This window comes from Myotis nattereri (genome assembly GCF_964212035.1).
Source record: "Myotis nattereri genome assembly, chromosome: 2".
Classification (NCBI taxonomy): domain Eukaryota; kingdom Metazoa; phylum Chordata; class Mammalia; order Chiroptera; family Vespertilionidae; genus Myotis; species Myotis nattereri.
In genome coordinates, this window is record NC_138076.1 from 16,518,848 (window position 1) to 16,543,892 (window position 25,045).

A 25,045-nucleotide genomic window follows, 5' to 3' on the forward strand; every position below is an offset into this window, starting at 1 on the left:
GGTGTATAAGTATAGATCAATGATTTAGTAATTCAAATGAAGTACAATGGTTGTGGCTTTCCTGGCAGTACAATTAGAGTGAAAAATGTCTTTAAGCTGTGACTTTGTTACCATAAACAAAAACATCACTTTAAAATACTGCAAACACTTTCAATTTTTTTCTTTTATTAAATTTTAGAAGTCATAGTTGTTTGTTACAAATTTAATAGCGGACAAAGTTGTTCCTTTGAAGCTTTAATTTTAGGCAGTAAAATGCTGAACATAAGTGAAACAATTTTCTGTCCCTAAATTCCTGGTGAATAGATACAAATGACCTTCCTTTTGACATTGAAATGTTTTGAATGGCCCTAATTGAAACTCTGTCTATACTAATAAAAGAGTAATATGCTAATTAGACTGGGAGACCTTCTGGACAAAGCCTGGGGCTTGGCCGGCCTGCAGACCTTCCCCAGCCCCTCGCCCAGCCCAGCAACGCCCCCCAGTGGAGACCTCCACCCTGATGGGGGTGTGGCCAGCCTGCCAACAACCCTCAGCCCCTCACCCAGGCTAGCCATGCCCCCCAGTGGGGACCCCCACCCCAATGGGGCTGTGGCCAGCCTGCAAACAGCTCTCAGCCCCTTGTCCAGGCTGGTCACGCCTCCCAGCAGGGACCCCTACTCCGATGGGAATGTGGCCAGCCTGTAAACAGCCATCAGCCCCTTGCCCAGGCAGGCTACACCATCCCGCGGGGACCTTCACCCTGATGGGGGCGTGGCCAGCCTGCAAACTGCCCTAGGCCCCTTGCCCAGGCTGGCCCTACCCTCAAGGGGACCCCCCACCCTGATCCGGGACCCCCTTCAGGGCAGACCAGCCGGCTCCCACCTGTGCACCAGGCCTCTATACTAGTAAAAGGGTAATATGCTAATTAGACCAGATGTCCTTCTGGACAAAGCTGTGGTGGTGGGGCCAAGGCAGAGTCATTTAGGGGTGATCAGGCTGGCAGGGGAGAGCAGTTAGGGGGATCAGGCCAGCAGGTAGGTGAGCAGTTAGGAGCCAGCGGTCCCAGATTTCGAGAGGGATCCCGGATTAGAGAGGGTGCAGGCTGGGCTGAGGGACACCCCCCTCCCATGCATGAATTTCGTGCACCGGGCCTCTAGTAACATTATAATAAAAGAAAATTATTGAGTATATTGAGGTTAGATTATGTGTTAAAAATTTAGGTTTTTCTCACAGTGCCAGCAACAATGCTTTTAAAAAAATTTCTTTGAATGTGTGAAATAATGTAATTCTGGAATAGCATATTTTAAAAATATCTTGAATATGTGAAATGTAATTTCTGAAGTTAAAAAAGGTTTGTGGTACTTAGTTTAGTAGTTGGAGAAGAACAGTTCATCAGGTGAACTTTTTCTTGCTCCTTGCTTGCCTTGACCCTCCCCAGAGGGCATCTCCAGGAACTGGGTTGCTTAAGCCAGAAACTTGGGGGTCAGTCCTTTTGGCTTTAAAGCCTATCCCAGTTTTCTCTTTTTTGAACCATCTACACTGCCACTATCCTATTCTAAGTCACCATCAATTCTTGCCTAGACTATGGCAAAATTTTTCTTAACCTGTCTCTCTGATTTTGCTCTTGACCTTCTCCAATTTATCTTTTATAAAGTGACTGATAATCCTTTTAAGACTTAGATAGAATCAAGTAATTTGTGTTATAAATGACTTCCTGAGTACTTATAATAAAATCAGAACTTGTTACTCATGATTTACAAAGTTGTGGTAGATATGGTTGGTTATCCACCCAATTTATTTTCTCTCTTTGCTGGGGTCCAACCCCAGCAGGTCCAGGGGTTCCCATAGGTGAGGACGGAGTCGGCGAAGAGGGAATGACACAGAGGCAGTGTTCAGGTGATCATCATAGCCAGGTCCCCTAGCCAGGATCTATCCAGGTTCTCTAGCCAGGATCTCTAGCCAAGTTCTGGTTAGGATCTCCAGCCAAGTTCTGTCTAGGTTCTCCAGCCATGTTCTCCAGCCAGGTTCAGTCGCCAGGTTCTCTCTCTAGGTTCTTCTCCAGGTTCTGTGTCCTGTTGTCTTGTTACATCTGTATTTATACCAGTTGATTCCAATCCTATCAATCTCTATTCCAAAGGTTAGGGCGTTTCTTATCTCCATTCCAGGGAGTAAAGATTATGTAGCTTAAGCGTGATTGTTCGTAGTTAAAGTGATTAACTACCCGCCTGGCACTTAGTTAAGAGGTTTTATTCCCTCCCTAACTTCAGGGGAAAATCCCTACGTGGGGAAACAACCTTTCTCGGAGAGGTGACCTTGGTTAAAACACATAGCGCCAAGAAGGTGAGCAAACATATTAAGAACAGTATGCCATATATGCCAGGTCCCTTGAAACATATGCTGTGCAGATGTTTCTTCCCTGCAGCGACTGTGTCAAGCAGTAAGGATGGACCGGCTCCCAGCATCTCTTAATCTTTACTAAGAGATTATAGATTTTGTTTAGCAGCAGTGTACCCAGCTATAAAAGTCTTGATTTTCCATACATTTTGGGTAACTGGATAGATGAGACACTTTCAGCTAATGAGATATAGATGAAAGTATCTGGAGAGGCTTCCTTAATAATAAAAAGCTAAGAGAAGAAAGCCTTTTCTCCCTTTGCCCTCTCTCCCTTTTTGTATGGGAACCTGGATGCAGTCAGGCTTTGAAGAGGTGTAGCACTCTTGCAAACAGGAGGAAGTGACAAGCTAGTAGAAGAAAACTTACACATGCTAAGGATGCCAAAGTGGAGTTTTAAAGAGCTCTTAATACCATTGTTAAACTGTGCCAGCTTGAATGCTTTGACAAGTTGTGAGAGACATGTGAATCTCTACATTTTCTTTAAGCCTCTACTATTTTCTGTTATTTGCAGCCAAATATGTTCCTAACTGATATAAAGGGCCTATATGACCTAGCCCTTGCCCATTTTTCTGACCCTATCACTGTACTCTAGCCATATCTGCTAGCAGACAACCCCCTGCTCAAATCCAAACTCCTTACTTAGGACTCAGAGGCTCCGTTTGATCTGGTTTTACTGACCTCCCTAATGTACTACTGCCCTCTCCAACCCCAAAGCAACAAAACATTAAAATATCCAATAATACGTGATAAATATGTGCAAGATGTTAATGAAGATAAACACAAAATAGAAGAACTTAACAGACCAGAATTGAAGGAGAGGTGTATCATATACATAGAAGACTCAGTTTTGTAAATTTGTCAACTTTCCAGGATTAATTTGAAGCAGTGAGTTTTTAAAAATAATTTCTAACATTTTCTTCATGGAACTTGAAGATATTCATATTGAACATCAAAGAGCAATAATAGTCAAGGTAATTTTTTAAAAAATATATTTTATTGATTTTTTTACAGAGAGGAAGGGAGAGGGATAGAGAGGTAGAAACATCAATGAGAGAGAAACATCCATCAGCTGCCTCCTGCACACTCCCTACTGGGGATGTGCCCACAACCAAGGCACATGCCCTTGACCGGAATCGAACCTGGGACCTTTCAGTCCACAGGCCGACGCTCTATCCCCTGAGCCAAACCGGTTAGGGCTCAAGGTAATTTTTTAAGGGTAACAAAGTAGATTGACATTGCCCTATTCAATATCTAGACTTATTTTCAAGTTAAACTATTAAACAAACTGACAGAAAAGATATGGAAAATTAGATCTCTAATTTAGAGATCTAAATTAGATCTCTAGCTCACATTACACTTATAAGTAGATTAAACATCTCAATGTGAAAAGCAAAATTATAAAAATAATCTAGAAGGAAATGTTGCAATAGGAAAGGTGTCTTAAAGATCATGTAGAAAGTACAAACATTGTAGGGAAAGATTGATAAATTTTACTCTGTTAAAGTTTAAAACTTGTATGAAATCAAAAACATTGTAAACAGTTTAAAGACAAGCCATAAATGGAGAGAGTATATTTATAATGCTTACTAGAGGCCTGATGCACAAAATTCATGCTGGCCTGCGATCAGGGCTGATTTTTTCCGGCTGCTGGCAGCTGGGCCTGCACCCTGCTGCCGCCGCTTCTGCCGGTCAGGGCTCCGTCACTGCCCATGTCTGCTGCCATCCAACTCCTGGTTCCCTGTTCCCCATTAGGCAGTTGGAGACTGCCAGCCAGGGTGAGGGACTGAGAGTTTGGCCGGCAGGCCCTGATCAGGTGATAATAAGAAAACAATAAGAAAAAGACAAAAAATTTGGTCAAGACAACAAACCAGTACTTAACAGATGAAACTTGAATGGTCAGTAAACATATGAACAGATGATTATATCAGTTTGCATGGGTTCAACTATAAGTATCGAAAAAAATTCAGCTAACAGAAACATAAAGCCTAAGGATATTTTTTTCCTCCTTGACAAGTTTAGAAGTAGGAAGTTCAAGAGTTCGTTTAGCACTCTGTGAGCACAGTAGGATTACATGTCAGCATTTTCATAGTTTTCTCGACCTTCCCATCATGGTATCAGCAGCTCCAATGTGATAACCTTCTATGAGAATTTTTTAAAGTAGAGAGGAAAGAGGAGAAAGGGGACCTTTACCCTCCATACACCTTCTCTTAGTGGGGAGAAAAATCATTCCATAAGCTTCTAGATTTTTCCTTCTGTCTCATTGCCAGTTACTGACAGAGGGGAATGAATCACCCATATAGCTTAGAGTAATCAGGATTCACTCCCTGAACTGGGGAAAGAATTACCTTTTCTGACCATATTACTTTCTGTCCAATACCTGAGGAAAATTGAGTTTTTCTTTGCCAGCAAGAAGAGAAGATATTTGCTGTAATTATTAGCCTCTCATTAATATAGGTTGAACCAAACAATATTGATGACATAATATGAATATGTAATATATTCTAATAATATGAAATGTGGAATATAATGTACAAATATATTAACATGAAATACATGGACGTATTCAAATATAATTAAGAAATATCTAAATACATAAACTTATGTGTTTAAAAACACGAAAAGTATAAAAATATGTGGGGGTGTAACAAACATTGACTTATGTAATGGTATCTCTAAAGAAGAAAGTTGATGACTAGGATTAAGAGAGATTGCAATTATTTTATTTTCAAAAGTAAAATGCAAATATCTTAACCAAAAATGTAAATAGCATTTGTATTTTTTTTTTGCCTCTCTGCTTTAAATCTTATAAATTATATTAATGTATATACAGAGTAGGGAAATGAGTATTCTCAAGCATTTCGATTGAAAATGAAAATTGATAGACTGAATTAGAGGACAGTTTTGGACAAAGAAAGAAGTCTGGAAGTTTAATCAGAATGCTCATTTCATCACCATAATACAATTACTTTAAAATTGTCATTGGCTATTTTTCCCGTCTATTGATCTCATTAAAATCCTCATCATGCTGGACATTGCATAATGTTGGTGGCCTTTGACTTCCATAAAGTTGTACTTTCATGGTATGTTTTACCTTTCTCAGTGTTTATCTAGCCCCATTCTGCTGCAGGTCTTTTCTGGCCTCCCTCCCCCTTTTATTTCTGTCTAAAAATTATGATACTTCTTATCAGTGTTCTGGTTCTGCATTTTCACATGTCTGTATTTCCACTTGTTTATCATATTGTTTCCTCAGACTCAGTAAATCCAAGCTTGAATTGTTTCACTTAACCACCCATTTCATTTAGTTTGGCCACCAGTCCCAAGAGTAAATGTTTTGGCATTATCTTTTATTGTTATTTTTTAAATAACTTGTCAACAAACCATCACCACATATTTCTCCAATTATCGTACTGTTATGTTGAGTGTTTGATTTGGTTGTCAGCAGTGTTTAAATAACCATTATCTCTTAGAATATAGTTATACATTTGATTTTGTCTTATAAGCATGAGGGGAAAGTGAATGCCTTGGACAGGAGTCATGTGTTGCCCAGCACACAGAGGTATTGAAAAAAATTTTTTTAGTAAACTGCCCAAATACTAAAGGAAGAGCTTTCTTAGTTCTAAGTTTTCTGAGATGAAAGAATCCATTTGAATATTAGCCTTTTTTTTTTTTTTTTTACTTTTTTTGCTATAGAATATAGCACTTCAGTTCTTATTTGTTGATATTGTTAAAGGAATTCTAATGGTTCTTTTTGCAAAATTGATTTTAATGTAAGATATTTTCCCTCTTTATTTTTAGGTTTTGGAAGGAAGGATGTCGTAGAACATTTGCTGCAGATGGGCGCTAATGTCCATGCTCGTGATGATGGAGGTCTCATCCCACTTCATAATGCCTGTTCTTTTGGCCATGCGGAGGTTGTGAGTCTGTTACTGTGCCAAGGAGCCGATCCAAATGCCAGGGATAACTGGAACTATACCCCTCTGCATGAAGCTGCTATTAAAGGGAAAATCGATGTATGCATTGGTAAGTATAATTTGCTGATAACTAAGTTGTAAGATCAACCTGACAGGTATAAAATGTTAAATCAAGTTTTCTGTTCTCGTTTCCTATTATGATGGAAATAGCGTTTCATTAGAATTAGCAGGGTGGTCTTTATTACTTCTTATTCTTAAAGGCGATTATTTTCCATTAAAAGGGAAGTAAAGAGACAGCAATTTAAGTTGGTTAAGAACAAGATTCACAACATGAACCCTCCAAATGCAAGTCAAATGCTAACTGGTATGGAACTCAGTTTTGATAGATTACTGTTATCAAATTTAGTTAATTTACAGTCTCTTTAAAAGACTGCAAATTTCCTATCCTTGCATCAATGAGAACCATTATAAAGTACAAATTCTTACTGAATTGGATGACATATTTGGATGCTTTAGTTTGATTCAAGGAACATTATCAAAGCTTTTCTCTTTATGTTGCTGAAATTGAACACCAGCTATTTTATTAGGACTGGAATGCTTTGAGTGAGTAATTCAAATATAGTAATTCAAGGCTTAATATTTTCAACATGTGCCATAGTCTAAAGAAAAAGCAATTTCAAACAAAATTGAACTTTTCAACCATTTTAAATATTGAGATTATATGAAATTGTATTTAATCAGCATTTCTTTCTCTTTTATAGATATCTAAGTATATATATGTATACTTTAGATTTTGCTTTAGTGTATAAAATTTTTCATTTTAAAATCTAAAGCTTGTAGAGGACAAGCCTAGTTTTCTTTTGTGTGTATCATCTGTTTCTTCATACTTAAGACAGTGGGTGGTTGTTTAACCCATGGCTAGTTGGTTTATATAATTGTTGTCTTCCTGGATGGCATCCATTTCAGTTTAATTAGTTATATTTATAAAACTCAAATGTATATGTCATTTTAAAAAATATTTTTATTGATTTTAGAGAGGAAAGGAGAGGGAAATGAAGAGAGAGATAGAAGCACCAATAATGATAGAGAATCATTGAATGGCTACCTCCTGCATGCCCCCCATATGTGCCCTGACCAGGAATCAAACCGTGACCTCTTGGTTCATGGGTTGACACTCAACCACTGAGCCATGCTGGCTTGGCTTAGTTTATTTTCTGAGATTGGTCCTCCATCCTCCTGCCATTTCTGTTTAGGTAGGCACAATTGGTTTCTGAAATTCCCAAATGAATAGACTGATGTAGAGATCTTGAGAAGATAGGTAAATAGAGGTTTTGTTATGGGACCTTTAAACTAACAAAGACATCTCTTGAATCTTGATTTAAAAATTCCTGCTGCCTTCACACTCTTTACATGTTTACCATACTCCCATCTCTCATAGTCTGTGATTCTCCAGTGAGAAGGGGACAGAGCATGTTCCCTCTGGGTTCCTCAGCGGGGAATGGAGAGCTTACTGGCTTCCACAGTAAACAGTCCTGAAGATAATAGAGGTGCATAGTCTTCTAACACTTATGGGATTTTCAATATTTGGAATACTCTAATATCTAAATTTGAAGCCCAGAAAGCCAAATGTAAAATAGCAACGTTTCTCAGCCAAAGAGGGGAAGATTGAATGAACAATCAGAATACATATCCAGGACTGCTTAAGGGGTCAGATAAATACCTGAATGAAAAGATAAAAATAAAAAGATCCCTCTGGGAAATAAAAGTGTAGTATGAAAGAAACTTCCTGGGACCAAAAAATATCTAATTTTTTTTTCTAAAATAGAAAATTCAATAGATAAATTAAAGAAAGACTGTGTTAGTTGTCTGGAAGACCATTTGTGAGAAATGTCCCCCAATACAGAAATCATAAAGGAAGAAATAAGTAAACCCAAGAAGTCAACATTATTTTAAAACCTTACATATGTATAAGTTCCAGAAGGTAGGGGGTGGGGAGGAGGAAGAAATAACCAATGTAGAGATTAATAATAATTAAATGATAAGCAGAGAAAAACTTGGGTCTTGAGATTGAAATGGCTTATGGAGTTTCATGCTGTATTGATGAGAAGAAACACTGAGGAAGATGTATGAACTTTTCCCTGTAGAAAGAATAAGTTGCCTACAAAGGGGAAAAAAGGAGATAAAACTTTCCATTTACAACTTTGAAAGCTTGAAGACAGTGGAATACCTTCTAAAAAGAATAGAAGAGAAGGATTAAATTGTAATTCTCTTCATAAAGAGCAGTGCTTTAGCTTTTGGGGTGTAAGAAAGACTGAATAGAGCAAGTGACATTATTTTAGAGAAATAAAGTTCCTGCCACTTGTTTTCTTTTTCTTTCTCTTTTCTTTCAAATAATTCTTGGGAGCCCAAAATTCAAACTGCTACTTAAAATCTAATAATTAAAACTTTAAAAAAATAGCTTTCTTTCTTTCTTCTTTCTTTCTTTCTTTCTTTCTTTCTTTCTTTCTTTCTTTCTTTCTTTCTTTCTTTCTTTCTTTCCTTCCTTCCTTCCTTCCTTCCTTCCTTCCTTCCTTCCTTCCTTCCTTCCTTCCTTTCTCTCTCTCTTTATTAGTTAAGGTATTACAAATGTGTCCTCATCCCCCGCATTAAATTACACTCAGTGGCATTAAGTCAAAGATACCTGGGTCTTTGAGCAAATTACTTATTCTCTTTAGCTATTAAAATGGGGGTAATAACTACTTCATATAGGTGTTAAGAAGTTTAAATGAAGAGAATGCAAGTAAAGCACCTTAATGTAATATCTGTGTAGACAGTGCTGTCATAATTTCTTACCCTGCCCTGCTTGTCTGGTTTCTTTAACCATATCTTGTTTTACTAACCATGTTTCATTGTAATTCATAGCCCTTATTACCTGATATTATATATTTGTTTAGTTATACTAGTGGCCTGTTGCACGAAGTTTCATGCAATAGGCCTTCCTTCCCCTAGCTGCTGGCACCGGTTTACCTCCGGCACCCAGGACCCAGGCCTTTGGTTCGGCCGCAGCAGTGAGGCTTGGCTTCTCTGCTCTAGCTGCTTCTAGCCCCTCCTTTTTTTTTTTCTTTTTTTTCTTTTTTCCCCAGCTCCTTGAGCGGAGCCCAGGCCCCTAGCCCCTCCTTGAGCGGAGTCCAGGGCCAGCGGGAAGCTTGGCTTCCTCTGTCACCGGGAGCAACCCAAGCCTCCTGCTTGCTCCAGCTCCGTGGCCGCTGCCATCTTCAGTCATCTTCAGTCTTTGCTCCGTGCCTGCATATGCAAATTAATCGCCATCTTTGTTGGGTTGATTTGCATAGTCGCTCTGATCGGCTGGTGGGTGTAGCGGAGTGACAGGGTGATGGTTAATTTGCATATTTCTCTTTTATTAGTGTAGATATTTATTTGCTTGTTTCCATCTCTGTGTGTACTCTATTTCTATTCTGTGCCTGAATTAGAAACACAGGAACCTTGTCTACCTTATCTTGCCCTGTATCCCCACTGTAGTATTCTCTGTGTCAACTCAGAGTAAAATGTTTATTCTGTGCCAGAGCCTCATGGTGGTTTGCCAAGCATCTTTTCATGTGCTAGTTGTGGCTATTGGTACACAATTTTTTGGAGAAATGTTTACTTATATCCTTTGTTCATTTTTTAAATTGGATTGTCTTTTTGTTATTGAGTTGTAAGAGTTTTTTTTTTTTAATATATTCTAGATATAAGTTTCTTACCAGATAGATGATTTGCAAATATTTTCTTCCACTCTGTGTTGTCTTTTCACTTGCTTGATAGTGGCTTTTGAAGCAAAAAAAAAATTTTTTAGTTTTGGTGATTTGATTAATAGTTAAGTCTGCTTTTTCCTTATTTTCTTCTAAGAGTTTTATAGTTTTAGCTCTATTTTTAGGTCTTTTGATCCATATGGAGTTAATATTTGTATATGATGTGAAATACAGGGTCCAACTTCATTCTTTTGCATGTGCCTACCCAGTTTTTCCATACCGTTCATAATATTCCTTTATAACACTTTTATTTCTGTAAGCTTGGGAGTAATGCACCCCTTTCATGTGTGATTCTAGTTATTTGAGTCTTATTTTTTTCTCGGTCTGTTTAAGCTAAAAGTTTGTTAGTATATATTATTGTGTACCTTAGTAGTTCATTCCTATTTGTTGATGATGTATAGTGTTTTATCATATGGATGTAGCACAGTTGGTGGATGTTGGGTTGCTTCCAGTTTCTGAGTGTTCTGAAGAAGGCTTCTGTGAACATTGGTTTATAGGTCTTAGTGTGAACATATTGTTTCATTTTTTGAGTGGATGCCTAAGAATGGAATTGCTGAATGGAATGATAAGTATATGTTGAACCTGATAAGAAACTCTAATGTTTGAATGTGATGAGCATATTTTTATGTGACTACTGGTCATTTGTGTATATTTATTCTTTGGGTGGTCTCAGTTCAGATCTTTTGACCTTTTGGGGGGGTATTATTATTGTTGACTTGTGAGAACTCTTTTGTGTTATGGACGTGGATCTTTGTTTGATGTGTGTATTTTAAATGCTTTCTCCCAGTCAGTACTTTGACTTTCGTTTTCTTAGTGGTATCTTTAGACAAGCAAAGGATTTTATTTTTGGTAAAACCCAATTTGTCAGTTAAATACAAATGTATTTGGTGTCTCACTAGCATTGGAATAATAAAGTAAGATTTTTATTAGACAATTATTTTTAGGTTAAAAACAGTTTCTAGTGAAGTAAGATTATAGTTTTAATTACATTGCGGAAATGCAGAAAGCCGTTTTTTGGTTTAAGGGTCTCTGAAGTGCTTTATAATAACTTGTTTAGGATATATTTTTTTAATTAAAATGAAAGAATAAGCTACTCCATAATGAAAAATTGAACATATTATGTGGCTTATATTTAAGATTTATGAGTAAAGTCAAGTATACCTTGTTTAATTAGAAAATAATTACCTAAAATGCACGGTTATTTCTGTGTTGCCTGAATCATTCCATAAAGGAGCACTCATTAATTCCTAATAGTTAAACATTTCTCTCTTTTTTTTTTTGGTTTATGCTTTCCCTCTGTTTTCTGAGATCAAAAGACATGTAGATGTTTTTTGAGCTATTTCTTCATGTCATTGACTTTGGTAGAATTCTCATAGCTTTTCATATTCCCATAGTATTGAGACAGGAAGTCTGAGCAGTTTAAAATATCAAGGACTACTCTTTTTTTAAAAAAATGTTTTTATTGATTTCAGAGAGAGGAAGGGAGAGATAGAAACATTAAAGATCAGAGAGAATCATGATAGACTGTCTCCTGCATGCCCCCTACTGGAGATTGAGCAGAAACCCAGGCATATGCCCTGACTGGGAATGGAACCATGACCTCTGGGCCATGGGTAGATGCTCAGCAACTCAGTCACACCACATGGGCAAGGACTAGTCTAGAAATATAGTAGTCCTTTGTCCACTAAATACATTTACTTCCCCTTTTTTCCCTAACAAAATGTGAGTGGGAACAAAATATGTAACTTCTGAGCAGAAGTGTTAAGAATAAGAGCACAGTTACCATATTTTGTATTTTCTTATCTTGGTTATTTAGGGTGTCACATTTTAACCCAGAGCCCTCTTCAGTGTCTGGGCCTGTGAGTTAAGGAAACTCCCCTGCTGTCATTTTCTCAACTTGTATTGTGAGCAAGAAATGAACTTTTTTTGCTAATAAGCCTATGAAATTCTGGAGCACTTTGTTATAGCAGCATAATCTAGACTACCCTGACTGATAACACATTATTTATGAAATTAAATTCATCACTAAAGATAAATAATAAAGAAATTATTTAAGAGCAATGACTTATCTGAGAAAAGTATATCTTGGAGGTAATCCCCAAGTGAACCAGGGTCCAAAATACAGTATAAAATACCTTCCTTCTTATTAATTAGCATATGCAATTGATACATATATAGTAATGAATTAAATTACAGTTGCTGTAATAAAAATATATTTACTTTCTAATTTGGCTGTAGGACCAGGTAATAGTCTCTTAAACCGAGTCATGTAAGGTGTGAACTTGAACATGCTCCAAATAAGTTAGTACCTTTTTATATGCTCCTGTAGTATTCTGCTTAGGTCTTACTTGGTTCTTTTTGCCTGATAGATTGTTAGTTCTCTGTGGTAGGGAACTAACAATCTTATTCCTTCTTCTGTTCTCATTTCTATCACTGGTATCTAATTGTATACTCAAGAAATGTGTGTGGAATGACAAATTCACAAGATGGCGGCTCAGTTCTTTCTAGATTTTTTGCACTAGTCTGTGTTGGTGTGGGTGATGAAGCTGAGTAATTTTCTATTTCTTCTTGATTAGATGATATTTTGAGGTTCTTTCATTTTAATGTGAATTTGCAGTATGTCCAACGCTCCCATATTCAAATACAAATATAAAACACGTTTTATAGTCAGATATAAATTGTGTCACATTATCTGCCATTTGTCAAATCATTACTGTTCTTCATTAGGATGGGTTGTTGAATGGTGATTCTAATCAAGCATTGACTTCTGGTTACCATGGACTTTTTATATAAAGAATGGGCAGTCAAACATTTGTTGTTGTTACTTGCAGATTAAACCCATGAGAGTTGCTCCTGTTAGGAACTGAGGAGTTGAGGTAGGGAGGAAGAAGAGAGCAAAAGGTGACGCTGGTAAATTTACCCAAAATTACTGTGGATAGATGATACACAATAATGAAAAGTTTTCCCATGAGGCACCTCAAAGTACTTAGCTAAATAATTTTAATAATATTTTCATCCTATGCCTGAGGCTAATGATTCAAATTCCCTACCATTTACCAGTGAAGAAAGGAGAAGGTTGTTAGTTTGCCACCTTCTATAGAGCTGATATAGAGTTGTTATAAAAGAAATCTCTTCTTAATTGAGAACTAAAAATTCTCTCTGCTTAGTGAGATTAAGAGTATGTTTATCGATCAGACAGTCAAACCTCAGGGAACATAGGGGAGGGTGGGGGTAAGAGGGAGAGACCAACCAAAGGACTTGTATGCATGCATATAAGCCTAACCAATGGACATAGACACTAGGGCGGGTGAGGGCATGAGGGCATGAGGGTCGAGGGGCAATGGGAGGATAAGGACACATACGTAATGCCTTGATCAATAAAGGAAAACAAAGAGTACATTTATTTAAGCATAAAAAAGTTCATTCTTTAAGTCTGTCAAACAAATTCTTCTTTATTCTTACTTTAGCTTTTTAGATCATCTAATATTTAGCAAGTTTACAGTGGTAGATTTACTTTACCTAGTTTTACAAAAAAATTAAAATAAAAACAAAGTTCCAAAATAATCTATTTACTGAAACTTAAACTTTTTTTATTATTATAACTCAGTCCTAAAGTAATATCCCTCTCATAATTTCCTTATAATACCATTTTGTATATCTGCTATCTAGAAAGATATATTTACTTTCCTTGTACAAACTCTGTGTTAATTTAAATTACCTGATCACTTCCATGGTTACTTGTCCTTTGATAAAAGTCCTGGAACTTGGGGTGGGGGAACAGAAGGTAGGATCAGTGCTGAACTGCCTCTGGTATATTCTTATCTTCTGTAGTGTAAGTATAGTATATCAAAGATTAATAATTTTCTAGTTTTGTCTTAACAATATTATTAGAAGTAATAGATGTTCATTAAGGAAAAATAAGAAAACTGTCAGACTTTGTTATATGTCTGTTTAGACCTAGCCTATCCAATATTATAGCCATTAAATGAAAATTAATTAAAATTTAAAAAAATTAAAATTTAGTTCTTCTGTAGTACTAGCCACATTTCAAGGGTTTAATAACCATATCTGTCTCTTGGTTATCTTATTACAGAGTTCAGATATAGAAATTTCTATCATTACAGTAAGTTCTGTTAGACAGTGCTGGTAGACTCATTGTACCTGTGCACATAGTCCTTTTTAAAATTAAACTAGGATCATTCCATGCATAGTTTGTTTTCTCATTTTTTCACATTGTGTTGTGAACATACTTCATTATCAGTGAATATTTCTATCTAATCTCATTTTTAAGGGCTGTGAAGGATTATATAGAAACTAGTATCCTGGTGCACAGATTCATGCACATTGAAAGGAAATTAATTAGAAGAAATATTTTATTATTGCTATTTGCATCTCGCTAATGAAAAGAAAATAGGATTCTACTGAGTTTCCTATCTGTCTACTCCAGGACTTCTGTGAGGATCAAATGAGATGAGTCACGGGAAAACGCTTCACAAACATTTGGTTAAAGTGTAAAATGTTTGCACCTGGCTATAAAGCAAGTCATGTTCCTGGGCTGAAGAAACTCCAAGTGGGCTAGTCACTAGGGAGAGGAAGCTGGGCATTGCTACATGATGTCATTACCTGGTGCCCACAGCAACCATTTCCGGGTGGGCTGGGCTGTGGGCCACATTTTGCGCCATGGGGTCTTGGCAGTGTTGGCAGCGATAAGGTGGGGTGTTGCTCCAGGGTGGTGGCAGGGCCTGTGTCCCACTTGGGGGAAGCTGAGTGTTGGTTTGTTGGCACCAGTTCCATAGTGCCGTTTATTTTTAAATGGCCAGTGCGCGTCATGGCAGCTCCTGTGTTAAGCGTCTGCCCCCTGGTGATCAGTCCCCCTCATAGCAACCAGTCGGATGGACAGACACTTAGCCTTTTATATATATAGATAACCATTATTTTTTAAATCAGTCACCTACTTTAGGCAATTTAGACTATTTTTGATTTTTAAATTGTTTTATAAACATTACTTAATGACTATCCCTTTCATTACTAGTAAATATAAGTTTAAACCTTAATTATTTTAGCATAAATTCTGGAAAGCCACAGATTCTTAATAAAAGCTAAAGAAATTGTGGCTGTTGGAGAACTCAACATTAGGACTCTTTAAAAATATTTTTTAAAAAGCAAGTTTAATTTTTTTTTTTTTAATCCTCACCAAAGGACATGCTTAGAAGGAGGGAGGGTTACATTGATTGGTTGCCTTCCATAGGTGCCCTGACCACGAATCGAACTCTTAACCTAGGTATGTGTCCTGACCAAGAATTGAACCAGCAACCTTTTGGTTCACAGGAGGACACTTAACCAGCTGAGCTACTCCGGCAGGGCCAGGGCTCTTTATTTAGTCTGTCATATTATCTATCCATATGTCATCCATAAATGAGCTAGACTAAGAAAAATCATTTCCCACACCTTCCTTACTCTTCATAAAAATTCATTGAAAATTCAGCAACGCCTTGAGAATTTGATTCACTGGCTTTTGTTTCATTATAGTCTCATTTCCCTTATCCTGCCAGAATACCTTCCTTTGGCATTTTTAACTGCATTTTTCCATATAAAAATTGAATTGGGATCTTCTTTTAAAAGTCTCAATGTAGTATTTTCATAAAAAAGTAAAACTTGGCAAAATTCCATACCTGTATACTTACAAAGGAGAAGACAAGCCAAGAATGCTAGTAATTTTTCCCCTCTGAAATAATCCCCTCTGATAGTGAGCACCATTATTTTGATGACTTGCCTGTTTATCTTCAGCTGTTTTCAAGAAGGTTAGAATATTTATTCATTTACCTAATAAATTTGGGACTACTTAAGTAGACATTCTGGATAATGGTGGCAAATATGTGTGTTGAGTTTCATATTTGTATATTGCATTTTATTAGAATAACCAGAAAAACACCAGTATGCATACCTTTATTCTCCTAAGGCCTTAAGAAGTAAGTCAAAGGTACTTAAAGTAGGAAGGGAGAGAGGGAGAAATTGTTTAAAAAAGAAGAAGAAGAAGAAAAAAAAACCCACATTTATTTTTTTTAAAGTGATAAAAGGCTTTGCTTATTGCTCAATCTGCCCATTAAAGGAATTATTTATACATTTGCATTTACTTCTAGGCTAACCATGATGGCTCAGAACAATCTGTGGATTTCAGTGAGATGCCTGGCTTAAGTTTGAGGTTGTATGAAAATGGTATTTGAGGCAAATGGCTCATGTAACTCAGTCAGTTCTCACTTTACAGGTTATCATGTTATCTGAAACTCGTTTCGTATTAGGACTGTGTCCTCACTTTGTGCAGTTCTGCAGTAACTGAGATTTCAGAGGAGGTCCAGATTGATGATAAAGATTTGTTGAGTCCTTCTCACTCCTTCCCAGCTGACCAAAGTAGAAAGTTGTAAAGTATAATAATTGCAATTTCAGGCTTTAAAAAATATATTATGTACTCGCTTTGTTCTTTTAATTATTGGAATCTGTTGATTGTCTTTAAAATGGGGTGAGTGTTAGGGTTTTTAACGGAACCCAGGATGAAGAATGTAAATCTCACTGTGAGTTTCATTCTGCCCTCGGATATGACAGTATAAGTAAAACATTAAGAAATCCCACTGTGTGTCCAAATATTTATTTTATGTCAAACCTCTAAAAATTTCAAAATTTGCTCTGATATAAGTAATCGTGATTAGAGATAGAGGGAATTTATTTTATTTGGCCTGTTTGGGGCACAGCTTTGTGTTGTTGGCCTTTTGAAAAGAACATGTTTGAGCATGAGGATTGAGGGAACAAGAGTGGGAAATATGGAAATATTCTAGTGGCTCACCTAAAATGGAACCCTAGCTGTCATGGATTGTTTTCCATGTCATTTCCAAGTTGTGGTTTCACATTTTCCCACAGGGGCTTGTTTGATGAGATACGAAGAGAGTATTGGCCATAGGAGTAGATAAGGTATTTATGACCAATATATGCCTTTCAGAATTCACATCAGGGGGGAAAACTTGAATTTTACAGTTCGGGGATGACCTTGGCTTGCACTTGTCTAGAAGGATACGATAGAAATTAAATGAGTTTAGAAGTAGGTATGAATTCCATTATGTGATTTAAAAACTGATCTTGCACAAATAATTTAGTTGCCTTGAAGCTCAGTGAGCATCATACCTACTGCTTCGGGTTGTTATGGGAAGATAGTGAAGTAAAAAAGCAGGAAGAGCCCCAGTAAATGCTTGTTTCCTTCCACTCTCTTTTCCCTTGGGTGGTAACAGCCAGGTGTTCTCATAGATCAGGTTTGTATACTGACACTGTAAAAGCTGAGTGACTGACTAGTTGGCAGTTACCATATGCTGCTCTTTCTTTCCATCAATGTGAATTAGTGTTATATCCGTTGTTTCGTATCCTTTGTAATGTCGTCAACTTGAATTCTGATTTAATAAGACATAAAATCACACACCCCCCCATTGCAATTTAGGTCTTTTAACCTATTCAGTGGGGATGTTGCAGATAGGATAATGGGAAATTATAGTGTAACCGACATTTTCCCCACAAATATTTTAATAGCTGAAGTATGAAGTTATAGTGATTGGCTATGACTGAGCATAGGTATGAATAATGATTAATATTTTTAAAGCAAATTAATTATGAGCAGATAGTTCTTCAAGCTGCCAGAATTGTAATGCACTTGGAATGAGAGAAGCGAAAGTAGAGGAGGGATTACGTTAAAAAAAAAAAGACAGTCTTTTTCTCCTCAGCATAGGGGAAAGGAGCTGAGGTGGGATATAAAAAATGTGATTGAATACTGTCACTAAGAATAATTGCTAATAGGATAATTTATTAAATCCAAGAAAAGAAAACTAATTATTTAAAAATTATTTAGTAAATTTCTCAAGAAATGAAAAATTAAGAGTTCTATTCTTTGGCTCCTTCAAATTGAAAGTACAACAGTATATTTAAGTTTCAAGCTGTTGTATCAGTTCTCAGAGATATAGGGGAATACTAGTAATAATTGTGAGATAATTTCTTAAGAAACTGAAGTTCAAAGCAGAATCAGAATGTTATGGTACAGGTCCAGTCCTATGTTACTTGCAAAAAATGCTTTTATATGTTTAATTTTAAACCCAGTAACTAGTAGCATTAAAACTTATTTTAATTGGTCTTAATGTTTTAAAACTAATGGAGAGTTTGCATGGAATACTAGTAAAGTCTTGAGGCCTTGAGAGAGGGCAGGTGGAGTTAACAATTTAAGGAATGATTCAGAAAGGCTCTCCCAGAAACAGGTTGGAAGCATCTTTTTTCATATAGTCATTGTCCCTCAGAACAGTAAAAACTTTGTGATCATGTAATAAACTTATGTAGACTGTAAATTTATCTGCTTAATTTCTTATTAGTGTTTCACTTAGCTGAATCTAGTCAAGTTACAGAAAAAGTAATCTCTCCCTAAATAAAAGGGAGCATAAAACAATAATTGACTTAGCACAAGTGAATTCATTGCTCCTAGGACTGTTGCCAGTTTGTCTTTATTTCAACCCAACAGATATCTTCTTTTACCATTCTCTGTGTATATGATTCTATTTTTGAAAGTAGATGAAAAATCCTGGTTGAAGGGACAGGGGATTTATTGAGTCCCTGTTATGCACCAAGTACCAACCTAGGTTTATATATATATATTGTCTCATTTAATTATAACTGCAATCCTCAGAAGTAGGTGGTGTTTAATGAAAGAGAAAAGTGTGATTGACAGAGGCGAAGTAACTTGCCTCAGGTCAGACAATTGCTAAGGACAGAGGAGCATTCTAAAGCCCAGGTTTGTCTGACTCCTGGACAGTATTTTCTTTTGGACTAGACTGGGGGATTTCTATGTAGAGACATAGGATTTATTATAATCATTCTCATATTTATTCCAGTGCCTACTTTATCTTCCAGTGCATTGTGGTTTGTGTAAGTAGATAATGCTGATTTCACAAATATATTGTGGACTGGCTTAACTCACTATTGTAAAAAGTGTATAAAATTGATTTGAATGTATTATGGAATATTGAACATAGAATAATCTATATCTAAGTTACTCAAGATGGAATGGCCTTTTAAAATATTCTCAATTTCCTAAAAATATATATATTTTTTAAAATCTTGATTTTATATATTTCTAGGAAAACTTGACAGTAGGAACAACATTTAATTGAGGGATTTTTTAATTATAAATTTTCATGTCAAAGTTTGGTCATAAAGAACAACTCTCCCACACAGGCGGTGTGGCTCAGTCGTTGAGCGTCAACCCATGAACCAGGAGGTCGTGGTTCCATTCCATTTCCCTTCCTCTCTCTATAATAATTAAAAAAAATCTTTTTTTTAAAGCAAAACAGCTCTCCCACATAAATTCAGTAAAATTTTATTTACTTGGATTAATTTTTTGAGTGCGTGATCATATATTTTCTAATGTCTCTTTTAAAAATTCTTCTATACTCATGCCTACTATATGCTGGCCACTGTTCTAAGAGCTCTTCAAATATTATTTGTTTTGTCCTCCTAATAACCTGTGAGGTAGATACTATTATTATCTTCTGACTTAACGTAGAGGAAGCACACAGAGATGAAGTAGCTTCCTAGGGTCCCAAAATGAGGAGGAGACAGAGCTGGGATTCTAACCCACACAGTCTGGTTCCAGAGGACCAGCTCTGGGCCACAGCTTTGCTTTTCACCGTAGCCATGGCATATTGCCATTAGTAAGTGAATCAGAGTTAGTAGAGAATTTAAAAAACTGAATGCTGTCTTATTTTTTCCAGTGAAGTACAAGGGAAAAGTTATAAGTGGGTATCTATCTATTGAGGCACATTATAGTCAAAGTATACACTGAGGTGAAATTAAGTAATGTATCACAAGTAAGCTAGCCCCAGATGTAGCCAGAATTCTGAATTGTTGGTGACTTTTGTATGAAAGGCAGAGACTAAAATGTTGTCTTAAAAACCTTGACTTTTACACAGTAGAAAATTACTTCTTGACTATTTTACTTAAGGCTTATTTCTACAGCCTCTGAATCATCACAGATTTTAAATTAATGGATTTTTTTATATATTGGTCTTATTTGTCTAACGCTGTCACCCTATTTAATGTTGTTCACTTGACAGGAAGAACAATCCAATTATTTCTCCATTGGATACAAATTAATTACTTTAAGTAGCAGTTTTAAGACAAGTATTATTTTGGCAAACATACTTAAACAGCATGCATAAAGATAATTTCTGTCTGAAAAGAATTCTCTCTCTCATTTCTCTCTTATTGGAAAAATAATACACATGTGTTATAAACAGAACAGTATAGAAATGTGTAAAATAAAAAATGGAAGTCCCAAATCTTTCACTCAGAGATAGTATACTTTTTGTAAACTTATTAATTTACCATGAATAAACACACCTACATAATACTTATTGCAATAGAGACCCATTGAAGTGTCGGCACAAGAACTAATGCCTCACTTTTATTGGCTCTTCTGCCTTCTTTGGCCAAACTTTTGAAGTCCAGAACCAGAGATTGAGGCAAGTCGGACCAGAATCTCTTTAGTGAGAGTTTGAAATTAAGATTCAGATGATACAGGTGTGTGTGTTTGTATCTAAGGGAGGGTTGCAATGGTGCCGAGAGATAGGATAGACAGAAGCAGGATAAATTTTTGGATGCATTTTTGCATTTGCTTTAACTGAGATACCTATATTCTTTCATATACTTTCCTGTTGTGTAAGCTAGCTAAAGTATTTTCTCCCTTACTAATTAAAAACCCTCTAATTGAAAAAGTCAGTACTCAAAGATATATTCATAGATTACAGTATCTTAAATTTAGAAGGATCCTTGGAGGTCATTTTTTATTACTATTTATGATTATTTTTTTAGAAACTTATTTATTAGTTACTATTGTACTTTACTGATTTAGTATTTACTTATTTTCTATTATGTTTTAAACCACAGAACTCTTTCTTCAAATTAAATCAAATGCAGAAACCCAGAACTGTTCAGCCCTGACTGGTGTGGCTCAGTTGATTGGCCATCATCTTGCTTACTGAGTGGTTGCTGATTTGATTCCCCGTCAGGGCACATGCCTGGGTTGTGAGCTAGGTAGCCAGTTGATGTTTCACTATCATATTGATGTCTCTCTCTCTCTCTCTAAAAATCAATTATTATATAAAACTAAAAATCAATATATATATAAAAGTGTTCAGACAGTGGGAAGAAGTATAGACCTTCACGTATTATACCTTGTGTGTATATGTGTGAGGAGGGTGGGTGTGGTGGGCCTTTAAGAACCTAAAGAGAGTGGTTTTAATCAGGAGCTATTTTGCCTCTTAAGCAGATATTTAGCAATGTCTAGAACAGCCGTGGGCAAACTACAGCCCGCGGGCCAGATCCGGCCCATTTGAAATGAATAAAACTATTGAAAAAAAAGACTGTACCCTTTTATGTAATGATGTTTACTTTGAATTTATATTAGTTCACACAAACACTCCATCCATGCTTTTATTCCAGCCCTCCGGTCCAATTTAAGAATCCACTGTGGCCCTTGAGTCAAAAAGTTTGCCCACCCCTGGTCTAGAAGCATATTTGGTTGTCACAGCAGGGGAGATAGAGGTCAGGGTTGCTCTTAAACATCCTTTAATGCATGGGACAGCTCCCCACTGTAGTATACACTGCAGGACAAGCCAAGACCTGACTGATTTTACCGGTAAAGAAGCAACAAGCCACTCTTAGATTTAGATAGTTTATTACTTACATATAGACAGTGAAAAGAAGGGTAAGCCAGTGGTGCCAGTTGCCTCTGATCCTTATACCACACTCCAAAAAGGATGACAATGAAAGAAAAAGGACTGTGACTGCAGCATGAGTTGTCAGAAAGCCTATTGCTGAAGAGCCAGTATAAGGGGAGAGGAAGAAAGAAAGCCTGTACTTATTACAAGTAGAAAGGGGTATCAGCCAAGCACCCGGTGCCCACATATGATTAGTGGGAAATCACTTCCTATGTTTATTTGTCTAACAAGACCAAGCTAAGACCACAGAACCATTACTACAAAACTTTTCTCCTGAAGCCCAGCTTGCTCAGTTTTCTGTTCATGTTACTAGAATACCTGTTCTTAAATCTCCATTTTAGAAGATCTTTATAAGTCAGTCACATTAGCCATGCTTTCATATTATGAGGTTCTCAGAGATTTCTCCAAAGGATACTAGTTAAAATGAAAGAAGCTTATTTCTCTCAGTGAATGCCAATACTCATTCAGTAAAAAGACACCACTGAGCATCAAATGTCTAGCTTATGTTCTTAAGAGAAACCTATTAACATGAGTATGTTAAAAGAGGAGTTTATCATTTTTCTTGACTACCAAATTTAATTTTATACAGAGCCAGTGTTTATCTCTTATGAATGTTAGAATTTGAAGAATTTAAATGTTTAGTTTATATAGAGGTGGAAACTACTGTGAAAAAGTTGGATCTTAATAACTAAAGAGAATTCTTTTAAAAATGTAAAGAGAAACCAAAATACTTTTTAAATGAAAATAAGTATTAAATTTATATCAAAGAGTTTCTTTGGTTTGGCTAACCAGACCTTGGTTGCAGAGTAGTATTGTAGAAAAACTTTGAATATATCTACTTTACTATTGCCATTTATTTAAAATAATTTTAAAAGTAGAACATTGTTTAATTGATATTACATAAGTCAAGTTTTTTCTAGGAATAGGAATGTGGCATATTTTATAGTTGCAGAATAATGGCCTTTTGCAATATACAAGGAAATAGAAACATAATTAAATTATTGCTTAACATATGCTATATTATTTAATATATACTACTATAGTTAGAATAGTTCACAAATTATCTCTCATTATTTTGTATACTATTACTTACATGCTCTCTTGTAAGAGCTTTTTAAAATGGTAGTTGATCTTAATTTATATGTATAATAACTTTTTTTCTTGAGTTTATCTTGTTTGGGATTCTTGAACCTATAAATTGGTGTCTTTTATTAGTTCTGTGAAAATCTTAGGCAATATCTCTTTACATATGTGTGTATTTTCTATTCTTTTTTTTTTTAAGACTGATTACAACATGTTAGACCTTCTCACTCTGTGCTTTGTCTATTATAATTTCTCCAGCCAGCATTCTTGGAAATATCTATTGACATCTTTTACAGTTCAATAATTTTCTCTTCAGGTTAATTTTTCTAATCTGCAGTTAAACCACTCTTGAATTTTAAAAAAATCAATTTTATTGAATTATAACATGAGTTTGAGATAATAAAATAAAGCGCATCCATTTTAAGTGTACAAATTGATGAGTTTTGACAAATGTATATGCCCTTGTAACCACCACCACAATCAAAATAATAGAACATTTTCATCTTTCTAAAAAGTTCTCTAGTGCCCATTTGTAGTCAGTTTTTTTCTTTCCTTTCACCATCCCCAGGCAAGAATTGATCTGTTTTCTGTCACTATAAATTAGTTTTCCGTTCTAGAAATAAGTTCTTCACTGTCTGGCTTCTTTTGCTCAGCATAATGTTTTAGAGATTTCATCCCTCTTGTATGCATCAGTGGTTCATTTCTTTTTATTGCTGAGCATTATTCTGTTGTATAGCTATACCATCATTTACTTAACCTTTTGTCTGTTGATGGATATTGAGATTGTTTCAAATATTTTGCTATTATAGAGAAGCATATGAATATTCATGTGTAAGTCTTTTGTGTAGACCACTTTTTCCCTTTTGGATAAATACCTAAAAGTAGAATTGGCAGGGTCAGTAATGATGTACACTTACCTTTATAAGAAACTGCCAAACTGACCTCCAAAGTGGTCACACCATTTTATATGCCCCCCAGCAATGTATGAGAGTTCTAGTTTAGTTCATCCTCATTAACAATTGGCATTGCCTGTCTTTTAAATTTACATTTCTCTGTTGACTAATGATGTTGAACTTGTTTCAAGTATTAGTAATTTGTATATTTTTTATGAAGTATCGTAGTCTTTTCCCATTTTTCAAATTGGGTTGATTGTCTTTTTATTAATGATATGTAGGAGTTCATTGTATATTCTGGATCTGAGTTCTTTATCACATAAATTTGTTGCAGATGTTTTGTTCTAGTCTGTGACTTGCCTTTTCCTGTTTTGTTGTTGTTTTTTAAATATTGTGTTTTATTTTTTATTAGATTTGTGTTTGAGCTTTGAAAACAGACTTGTTCCAAAAAACCTGCTAGTTAAAATAAAATGAATTGTTATATAAATTAAAACCTAGTGATATTTTAACATATTTTAACTTAAATGTAACTTCTTTTAAAATTTACTATCATTGTAAGGAGGAGCAGTTTTAGACCATTAAAGTAGCTCTAAAATTCACATAACAAACCAAGAACTTACAGTACTTTAAAGTGAAAACTATACTAAAACACATTTTGATAATTTACCTAACAGGCTTGTTACATTTTTAGTTTGGGCAATTCACATTGTTTTTACTTCTATCTTCTTAAATCAGTTAATAATATTTCTATAGTTAAATGCAATTTATAATAGCATTTTTGTATGCTTCTATAGGAAGTTAACAAGATGAATTTACATATGTGTAGGAATATTTTTATTTGGAAGAATTAAAATGATGTGAATGCTTAAATGTAACAGTTTTGAGGAATTAAATGGAACAATTTTAGTCTCCACCGCATTGGTCACAGGCTGAGGGCATGCTTTCTGAATCAGGCTCACTGTAGCTAAACGCTTGCACCAGAAATAGGACAATCACATGTCCTTCTAGCCATAAGCCCTTTTGCAGATGACATTTTGAATATTGTGAACCTACCTTAGTTTTAACAATCTGTTTTTGTACCAACTGCTGTATTTTCTCCATCCTTCTCAAATCAAAAGGAGATCAATGGATTGAAGGTGCATCAGTAGAACCACTGGATACAGCCGAGTCATTTGAGATTGAAGTCTGATAATGCCCTAATT

The 25,045-nt window shown here is 35.8% G+C and overlaps 1 protein-coding gene across 1 annotated transcript in view; it reads left to right on the forward strand.

Annotated features, from left to right (window-relative positions):
• TNKS (tankyrase) overlaps window positions 1–25,045 on the forward strand; it is a gene marked incomplete at its 5' end in the record, with an annotated part of 143,366 nt that overhangs the window by 12,173 nt on the left and 106,148 nt on the right. The window contains one exon of the mRNA XM_081081292.1: window positions 6,169–6,393. Within this exon, the coding sequence (XP_080937418.1) occupies window positions 6,169–6,393 (225 nt within the window). The remainder of the gene's footprint in view (window positions 1–6,168; window positions 6,394–25,045) is intronic.